General features: G+C 44.3%; 1 protein-coding gene across 1 annotated transcript; it reads left to right on the top strand.

The window, feature by feature from the left end:
- Positions 1–1955: 1955 nt before the first annotated feature.
- On the top strand, positions 1956–5825 carry PNRC1 (proline rich nuclear receptor coactivator 1). Its single transcript, XM_007466248.1, has 2 exons — positions 1956–2633; positions 4741–5825. Exons 1-2 carry the CDS (start codon positions 2088–2090, stop codon positions 5182–5184), a joined length of 990 nt encoding a protein of 329 aa, XP_007466310.1. The 5' UTR covers positions 1956–2087; the 3' UTR covers positions 5185–5825.
- The last annotated feature ends 4424 nt before the right edge of the window (positions 5826–10249 follow it).

Consider the following 10249-nt stretch of genomic DNA (forward strand, 5'->3'; position numbering starts at 1 on the left):
CGCAGGCTCAGTAGTTGTGGCTCTCAGGCTCTAGAGCACAGGCTCAGTAGTTGTAGCACACGGGCTTAGTTGCTCCAAGGCATGTGGGATCTTCCCAGACCAGGGCTTGAACTTGTGTCCCCTGCATTGGCAGGCGGATTCTTAACTACTGCACCACCAGGGAAGTCCATCCACCAACTCTTGCCAGGCTATTCTCTTCAGATGGATCTTAAACCTGACTTACAGACCTGACAATTTCAATTACAGCCTGAGGAGCTTTTACAGGGTTGGAAGTATATGATTCCCATTCATCCAATGATCATGAGCACTTACCATGTATTAAGTGTTGGAAACACAAAAATGAGTAAAATCCAGCAAAAATGATAAAGTCCAGCAATCAATAATGATGGAAGGTAGGATTAACAGTTTATATAAAGTTATTGGGAAGCATTATTCTGGATATTGCCTCTGTCCAACTCTGTTATCACAAAACACTTCTCAAGCACCACAAAGCTCAAGAATATTGGTTAAAGGCTGGTAGGATACAAAGAAGTTTATTGCGGTCTAAAAACCTATAATCTAATGTGGCAGGTAGTACGGATGGTGTTAAAATTTTAGTCTTACCAGGGCTTCCCTGGTGGCGCAGTGGTTGAGAGTCCGCCTGCCGATGCAGGGGACGCGGGTTCGTGCCCCGTTTCGGGAGGATCCCCCGTGCCGCGGAGCGGCTGGGCCCGTGGGCCGTGGCCGCTGAGCCTGCGCGTCCGGAGCCTGTGCTCCGCAGCGGGAGAGGCCACAGGGGGGAGAGGCCCGCGTACCGCAAAAAAAAAAAAAAAAAAAAAAAAATTTTAGTCTTACCAGACCTGGAGTTCAAATTCTGCTACTAGCTTACTGTATTACATTTGACAAGTACTTTTTGCCTAAGCCCGTTTTCTCTCCTGTAAACTGGGGATAACATATAGTACCTATTCCTTAGAGTTGTTCTGAGGTTCAAATGAGATAATTCATGTAAAGAACAGTTCGTGGCACATATGTGCTTGAAAAATAGCCACAGTTCTTTCTGTGTGTGAGCGCAGTGCAGGGAGATGAGGAATTTCTATCAACACAGACCTAGCAAAATACACTGTATGTTGCAGAGCTGTTTCACTTTCTCCCTTTGAGACGCAAGCCTCCTCCTTTGCTTTCTTCTCGGTATCAGGCACTGTTTCATGATCCCAAAGTCCCACAGTATGAAATCAGTAACATTTCCAATGTGCAATTACGGATTTATGGACAACTTTTTATACGTTAAGAGGCCAATTTCAGTAAGTCACTCCCTTAATTTTTACTCCGATTATCATGGCTAATGACCAGCGTTTCTCACCCGAGTTAATGGAAAAAAACGTGAGCAACACTTCATCAAATGTAATTTAAATGTGGACTGGTTTTCTTTCTGACTGCGACGAATGTAACCCCTACCGCGCACTCTGAAATCTTAAAATTAAAAAAAAAAAAAACAATAATAATGCTATTATGTTGGGCTTGAAATAAGTACTTCCCCAAGGTCAGTGGCCGAGGGAGTAGGTGTCAGTGGCCTTGATGCTTCCCGATTCTTTCTCCCTGGTTCCCGCCCCCATCCCCATCCCCACGATTCAGCCTAGATCTAGCCACCAGACCACCGCCTTCAGGATGAGGTGCGGAGGTGAGGAAGAAGAGTGGGTAAGGGGGTGGGGCAGGTGGAACTGAAACTGAACTTCATTGTTCGCGGGACTGACTCTTCCCGAAATAGCCCGATGGCAGCGCCTGCGCAGTGCGCGCTCTTTGTGCCGGGCTGCAGCAAGCGGGTTGTTTGTGTGTGCCTCTTCAAGGCGGTGGAGGCGGAGCCGGAGGGGCGTGGCCTCCCTGTCGCATTCTGACTGGGCTTTCTCAGAGAGGTGGGCGGGGTAGGGCGGAGCTTCCGATAACAACACTCGGAGCGGAGGCTCAGGCTATTTGTTGCTGCGCCGCCACCGCCCGACCCATGGTATGTTCTTTTCTCGGGCTCCGTTAGCAGCAGCCGCCGCCGCCGCCCTGTGATTTCTGGCCTTACCTCCTCCTTCTACTCTTGCAGAGCCACTTTTCCTCGTAGTGCTATGACCGTCGTTTCTGTCCCACAGCGGGAGCCGCTTGTTCTGGGCGGCCGCCTTGCGCCCATGGGTTTTTCCGCCCCCGGTTACTTCGGGGCCCTCCCGATGGTTACCACTGCTCCGCCGCCTTTGCCCCGGATCCCGGACCCACGGGGGCTGCCCCCCACTCTCTTCCTCCCTCACTTCTTAGGGGGAGATGGTCCCTGTATGATCCCTCATCCTCGCGCCCCGGCACCTCTGCCCAACTGCAGCCTCGCCACGGCGGGGGGCACCCCTCGGGCAGCACCAAAGAAGCGGCGAAAGAAGAAGGTGCGGGCCAGCCCGTCGGGGCAGCTTCCCAGCCGCTTCCACCAGTACCAGCAGCACCGGCCGAGCCTGGAGGGCGGGCGGAGCCCCGCGACGGGCCACGGCGGAGCGCAGCAAGTCCCGGACCAGGCCCAGGCCGCCGCCTGGGCCCCGGATCCTGCGACCGCAGCTCGAACTGAGGAAGCGAGCCATTTCCCTGGCTCGCTGCCGCCCGCGGCGCCTGGCCAACCCTCGTTCAATAGAGAGGTAAGGGCCGCGAGTGGGACGGGGGTACCGCTGGCGTACCGGCCCCTAGTCGGCCACAGCCCGGACGCGAGGTTTGGGGCCCTGCGCTCTGGGGTCGGGAAGGGAGGGGCCGGGTTGAGGGTTGAGGGACGGTTGTTTACTCGGGAGGGAAGTTTCCGTGACGCCCGCTCTGTTCTTGCTGGTGGAGGGGGGGGAGGGGAGGCCAGCGCTGGCGCTGCTGATTGGCTCCGGGGAGCCGGCCAATGAGAGGAGCGGCTGCGCCCCAGCAACAGCCCGGATTTAGAAGGCTGGCGGCGTTCCAGGGGGTTTCGGCGTTCTGGGCCCGGGGTGGGGGGTGGGGGGGGGGCAGGAGAAGGAAGAGACCCGCGGGAGGCTGACGTCAGCGCGCGCTACGTGCGGAGCGCTTCGGCGCCCATGAAGGAGACGAGCCGGGCGGGGGTTGGGAGCGCGAGGGTGCGGGCCCGGTGGCGGCTTCCCGACCGTTGGCAGCGCCAAGACTCGTCGGGACGCGCGTACGGTCTCTCGCCACCCGGTGTGGGGTTTGTCATGGAGGGGCAGCCGCCCGCTTCCGGTTGGCTTTTTGCTGAGTTGTGAGGTACGCGGTGTGGGGCGCCGGGCCACCTGGGGCGCTGCTCCTCGCGGGGCCGACCTACTTAGCTGTGCTTTTCAACTTCGAAAGTCGGCAGGAGCGACGGCAGAGCTGTTGCCTCTTTGAAGCGATAAGTTCTCTGGGCTAGTCTATCAGATGAACAGAATTTACTGCGCATCCCCACGGTGTACTGTGCCAGGCTTTCTTAGCGGAAGGTAGTTTTATTGCTTGTGTCCAAAATAATGAAGTTTCCGAAAGAAGAGTTCTCAATTGAATTGATATGCTGCCCAGTTGCTGTTGGACTAAAATTGATTAAAACTTAAACGGTATTAAGTGGCTATATTACTTAAAGTAACCTTTGTATCAAAATAAAACATTTTGACTTGAATTTCAAAAGCCTTCATAATAATAATGAAAATAAGTTACTGACATTTGTTGAAAGAGTATTGGTTTGAGAGATTTGCAGCTCATCTAGCTGTGCCCTTGCAAAAACTTAAATTTGTCCACCGTGATTACTTAAATTTTGTATACGTTCCTTTCAGTTCCACGGCTCTTCTGTAATATTAATTATTGTAAAAGCGAGTTTTTGTATTTGTTTCCTAGTAAGATTCCTTTATTTTCTAGAACGGTATTAAAACCGGGAGCTCTGTTGTCAGTTACCCTTTTTGACATGGATTATGTTACCTTGTGCTCCGGCTTTCTATTTGTGCCCTGGCTTACCGACCGTATTACAAGTGTTGAAAGGGCAGTGATCGAATAGATTACCCTGTCTTTCCATCTCATGGCTTCCTCTAAGGATCACTTGAGTTAGGAAAGTGACTGGAATTAAGGCAGTAAAGTTCTTGAAGCAGTTTTTAAAACAGAAAGTAGGGGGCAGGCAGAAAGCATTTTCTTCTATGTATTTTATGTGTAACTGGACGAGATGATAGAAAGTGGTAAGTATTTTAGTATTTAAATTTCTGAAATTTTGTTTTCACAAGCTGGGGGGATAATTTTTAATGTGTGTACTTAGTAACCATTATCAAAACACTTCCTCACTTAAAATCAATCTCCTGCTAATCAAATTTCTATTCTGACATTTTTAAAGTACCTGTCTTAAAAGGTAAATAGTGTATCTATTAACATAGTTTTTCTTTCTGATCAACCAAAGCATTTGGAAATTTCTCTTGGAAATATCCTACTGTAAAAACGCTGACCTTTGTTAGTTAGGAAGAGGTTGTCATACATGTTTGGAATATAGCTCATTACTCTTTATAGAAAGGTGGACTTGGTTACCTTGGGTTCTTTGACATTTTAGAATCAGCACTGGTAACAGTGATTACTAACTATTTTTAGTGGTAAAATTAGATGTGTGCATATTTGGACTTCCAGGGATAAGTGCAGCAAGCATTTAATCAAGACAGTGAACTAAACTCCAGGGGAACTTCTTAAAAGAAAATATGTTAGATAATATGGTGAGGTTCATGACTGATTTTTATCATGAGACTGTATTCACTTTTATGTTCCTTGTCTTTGTAGGTTTTAAAATCAAAGATGGGAAAATCGGAGAAAATTGCCATTCCCCACGGCCAGCTTGTTCATGGTATACACTTGTGTGAACAACCAAAGATAAACAGACAGAAAAGCAAGTATAACTTACCACTAACCAAGATCACCTCTGCAAAAAGAAATGAAAATAACTTTTGGCAGAATTCTGTTTCGTCTGATATAATTCAGAAGCAGGAAAAAAAGCCTTTTAAAAATACTGAGAATATTAAAAATAAGCATTTGAAGAAATCATCATTTCTAACTGAAGTGAGCCAAAAGGAGAATTATGCTGGGGCAAAGTTTAGTGACCCACCTTCTCCTAGTGTTCTTCCAAAGCCTCCTAGTCACTGGATGGGAAGCACCATTGAAAATTCCAACCAAAATAGGGAGTTGATGGCAGTACACTTAAAAACTCTCCTAAAAGTTCAAACTTAGATCTCAGATTTCAGTATGTATGTAAAACATAGCTTTTCCAAAATCCCTGGACTCTTGAAAAGCAGTGGTACAGAAATGGAAAATTACCTTGTTGCAATATACAAGGGCAAAAGATGAGTTTAAAAAATTACAAACAGCTTGTATTATATTTTATATTTTGTAAATACTGTATACCATGTATTATGTGTATATTGTTCATACTTGAGAGGTACATTATAGTTTTGTTATGAAAGTATGTATTTTGCCCTGCCCAAATGGTAGGTGTTTTGTATATATACAATGGAGAAATTTTAAGTGTGCTAAGGCACCTGAAAGACCGATTTATTTGCACAAGGTACTGAGATTGTTTTCAAGAAACAGCTGTCGAATCTCAAGGTGAAGATCTCAATGTGAACAGTTTACTAATGCACTACTGAAGTTTAAATCTGTGGCACAATCATTGTAAACATGGGGTTTGTCTATGTTTCTCTAAATTGATTTCTGCCTTCTAATCTGTAATTACCGGAAAACTCCTATTCCCATTTTTACCAAACTTAATTTCTGGGTTTTGGTTTATATCCATTCAAATTTAAAATTTTAATGCCAACAAAATCGGTTGTAATCAAATTTTAAAATAATAATAATTTGGCCCCCCCCCTTTTCAACTAGTCTTGACTCTTTGTGTGTGATTGTTTTTTCATGTTTGAATGTGTAACTAGGAGATGGATTTCAACTTTCCATTTTACTGGCTAAATGTCTATACTAATTGTACATCCTCCCTCTGAAAGCTGGAGAGTCCAATAATTTAACACTACTACCTCTAAGGGGAGGAATTCCCCATCTCATGAATGGAAATGGTTGTGGGCAAAAGTAAAGCTGATTAGCTTATAGCTTAGAATATGCGTTTATATTTTGAGCTGTTTCATAAAATACCATTTGACTTACCACATATTTACAATGAAAGAAAACGGCACTTGTTTGATTTGCAAAATTTATACTGATATGAATGGGATACTTGAATCAAAGCAAATATAATTGATGTTAAAATATTAGATGGAGACTTTGGAATCTCAAGCTTGCTTTAAGTTATGGCAGCATATGTATTTTTACTTTAAAATTCAAACTTCTACTCAATAGTGTATCTATTCCAGTAAGAAATTCTAGAACACAATTTTCCCCATATAGTTTTTCATTATATTATACAAGGCCAAAGTTTATGCCAAATAATACAAAGGAAAAAGTAATTAGTAATGAGTAATTGGTCAATATTTAGACGTGAAAAAGTAAAGGTGTTCAGAGGCTATATATGATCCTATAAGGTAGTATAGATGAGAAAGGTGCTACCATCCTGAGGAAGAAATAAATGAGCCTTAAGTCTCAACTTCTTGTATCATTTTGGTTCACACAAGAAGGGAGGACACCTATCCTTAACTTAGAATCACTATTGACTTAATAAGCAATGCCAGGATGGCATGATGACTTGTTATAGCCACCTCAAAATCTGAGAATTTCTAATAGATGTGGTCACTATACAGCTTGTCAACACCCCAACCAACCATTTTTCTTGGCACTGACTGTAACATGCTTTGTTCTTAAATGAATTTAGAGAAAGTTAACTTCATTTACATATAGGTATATATAGATGGCTTTTAAAAAAGCACTTAGAGAAACTTAAGATACAAGTGCACTCTTGACCTTATAGAAGATTAAGACTTTTTTTTAGCTAAGAGAAGTGTTAACACACTGGTAAAGAGGATGGTTAAATTTTTTAAAGGATGATATAAGGAAATAGGTTGTATTATAAAGTAACAGATTTTATAGTTTGAAGAGTGGGTGAAATAGACTACAGATATATTTAGTGAGAAGGTGTTAAATTTAAAAGTTGAATAGTTTTGGTGTTAAAGTAAAACATTTAGCAGCATGTCTTAGTCCCTCTGGGCTGCTATAACAAAATACTAGACACTAAGTAGCTTATAAACAAATTTATTTCTCAGTTCTGTAGGCTGGGAAGTCCAAGATCAAGGCCTTCATCAGTGGATTTGGTGTCTAGTGAGATCCCAGTTTTAAAGGTTCATAGGTGTCCTTTTGCTGTGTATGCACATGGCAGAAGGGGTGAGGGAGCTTTCTGGGGCTCCTTTTATAAGGGCACAAATCCCATTCATGAGGGTTCCTGCTCTCATGTCCTAATCACTTCCCCAAGTCTCTACCTCCTGTATGTTACCTCGGGGGTTGGGTTTCAACATAGGAATTCAGATCATAGTGCAGCCCAATTATTCAGCCATTATTTTTCTCCTATTGGAGTGTCTTGAAACATCTCCAGTGTTCCTGTAATTTGTGTTTTGTGGGTGTATAGAGCACACTTTGTGTTTGCAGTTACCAGCTCCAGGCCTAAACTTTAACTAATGGTCTGGTTAAAAAATTACCATTGCAAAGGGGTAAAAGGTTTGTAACTGTAGTATGTGAGTGGAAAAAATTGTTCCATGCAGTGGCACTTCCCTATAAAACAAATACCAGTATGTGGTTTAGTATTTTGTACTGAAGTTGCTTTTAGGTGAATTTGTACAATTTGATACTGAGTTTATTCAGCTCATACCACTGACGTAGTGAGACTATAGAAAGCTGCTTTTATTCGCATTAATCTTGGTGCTAAGTAATTAGTGTCCTTGTTAGGAAGATAAAGGGAAAAGAAGGTAATAAAAGACCAAATTACAATATTAACAGATTGACAGGAGCCATTCTTTTCAAACTTAAAAGGTGGTTTGTAAGTTAAAATACAAATTTTAGGGTGGTTTATAAATTTAAAGACTAGAATGTGTTAGGCAAGTAATCTACATTTTATCAGGACAAGCATTCAGGTTTTTAGGCAGTACTATGTAATTACCCCTTTCCTTCACAGATTTTAATACAAAGCTAGTATGAATGTGGGACTTGAATGGGATCCAGTCATGCTACACTTGGGGAAAACCATTTGCATTTCTTTTGCGTAGTACATGATTTTAAACTATCTCAAAACTCCCACAGTATTTGCTTTTGTCTTTATCTGCCTTTCTTTAAAAGCCCTGACTCAACTTTTGGTGTTGAGAAGGAACAAAACCCAGGCCCCAGGCGCCAGGCCCGTGCTTCTGCCCCTCAGCACTAGGGCCCAGGATGGATCTGGGAAGGAGGGCATGGTGGGCGCCCGCCCAAGCCAAAGATGTTAGGATTATGAGGAGCTGTGGGGGTGGTGGATAAGATAGACTCTTCCAAGGCCTTGTCCCTCACCTCCCAGCATGTCCTCAAGTAAAATCATTTCGATGTCGGAGGAAGGTTAGGGCTGTCTTAGCTCAAAGCCACCGACCTCTGCCCTATTCCTGGTTTCTTCCAGAAACCGGTGCTTGGGGAGAGAACCATAATTATTAAATGGTTTGAGATTACCAAAAAACGCAGGGCATGTGTTTGTGTGTGGGAGACTGGTTTTGTGATTAAGGACTTCAAGAGGTAGTATAAAGAAAGGCAGCTAAATTTTGAGTGGGGATATTAAGCAATCAGTTATAGAAAAGAAGGGAAAGGGTTTGAGGATGCAAAGGAACTTCTATTTGGTACTGGCATTTTGTATGAGTCTTCATTCCGGCTCACGTAAATGCAAATATCTTCCTTACAAATAGATGGGAAATCTCATTTTAGGAGTTTAGGCCATAGTTCAAAATTCCCCCAGTTGGTAGTCACCAATTTTAGCTTTTTTTAAAAAATAAATTTGTTTATTTTTTTGCTGTGTTGGGTCTTCGTTGCTGCACGCGGGCTTTCTCTAGTTGCGGTGAGTGGAGGCTACTCTTCGTTGCGGTGCGCGGGCTTCTCATTGCAGTGGCTTCTCTTGTAGCGGAGCACGAGCTCCAGGCACATGGGCTTCAGTAGTTGTGGCACGCGGGCTCAGTAGTTGTGACTCACAGGCTCTAGAGCGCAGGCTCCATAGTTGTGGGGCACGGGCTTTGTTGCTTCGTGGCATGTGGGATCTTCCCAGACCAGGGCTCAAACCCGTGTCCCCTGCATTGGTAGGCGGATTCTTAACCACTGCGCCACCAGGGAAGCCCAGTTTTAGCTTTTTTAAATAACGTGTTGTAAACATTACTAATGGGTTGGCCTAGGTGAGTTCTGACATCTACCAAATCAGTCTTCTGATTCCAGCAAACGGCTCATTTATGCACGTTTGATAACACATTTCTGCATATTATAAAAATCCTAACAAGGAAACTAATATAGAGTCCCTGTCTTGGATAAAACTGCCTCAACCACCCCTCCCCTCCTTGTTTGAAATATGTTCTTTCGTGTCACTTTTGAGCAGCATGTCTACAATTTAGTGTGGCGTGGGGGATTAAGTGTGAAGTATGTTCAGGAGATGGTTGACCCCTGAACAACACAGGTTCAAACTGAGCAGGTCTGCTTACACACAGATTTTTAAAAAATAGTAAATACTACAATACTACATGACCCACAGTTGCTTGAATCCGAGGATGCGGAACCTTGGATATGGAGGAATCAGGGACACAGAGGTCAGACTATAATTTATATGCACATTTTCAACCGCAAGGGGTTGGTGCACCCAACCCCTGAGTTGTTCAGGGGTCAGCTGTACAAGGATAATTGGCAGAGCTAAAAGTTAACAGCACAGGTGGGTGAGGAAGAAATGATGGCCATAACTGAAATACAAGCTTACCCTACAAGAAACGTTTTTAGAGGAGGTAAAAACAAAAGTCAAGTCATTGTCTCTTCCGGCAGGTGATGACTAATGCTGGTGAGTAGAGATTGTCTAGTTGGGAATCGGGACACCTATTAGAAGTAGCATGGAGTAGGGTCTTAAAATATTCAGTTGTATCTGACATGCAAAGAAGAGTTGAGTATATTGTCAGAGATAAAAGTTTTAGGGTTTCCCTGGTGGCGCAGTGCTTGAGAGTCCACCTGCCGATGCAGGAGACGTGGGTTCGTGCCCCGTTTTGGGAGGATCCCACATGCCGCGGAGCGGCTGGGCCCGTGAGCCATGGCCACTGAGCCTGCGCGTCCGGAGCCTGTGCTCCGCAAATGGGAGACGCCACAACAGTGAGAGGCCCGCATA

This window comes from Lipotes vexillifer, unplaced genomic scaffold (genome assembly GCF_000442215.2).
Source record: "Lipotes vexillifer unplaced genomic scaffold, Lipotes_vexillifer_v1.1 scaffold1242, whole genome shotgun sequence".
Classification (NCBI taxonomy): Eukaryota; Metazoa; Chordata; class Mammalia; order Artiodactyla; family Lipotidae; genus Lipotes; species Lipotes vexillifer.

What these genes read in the sequence shown, in the direction of transcription:
- PNRC1 (XM_007466248.1), top strand. Translation starts at nt 2,088, where the DNA reads ATGACCGTCGTTTCTGTCCCACAGCGGGAGCCGCTTGTTCTGGGCGGC. An exon ending in AACCCTCGTTCAATAGAGAG is followed by an intron (nt 2,634 to 4,740) that starts GTAAGGGCCGCG and finishes TTGTCTTTGTAG; the next exon opens with GTTTTAAAATCAAAGATGGG.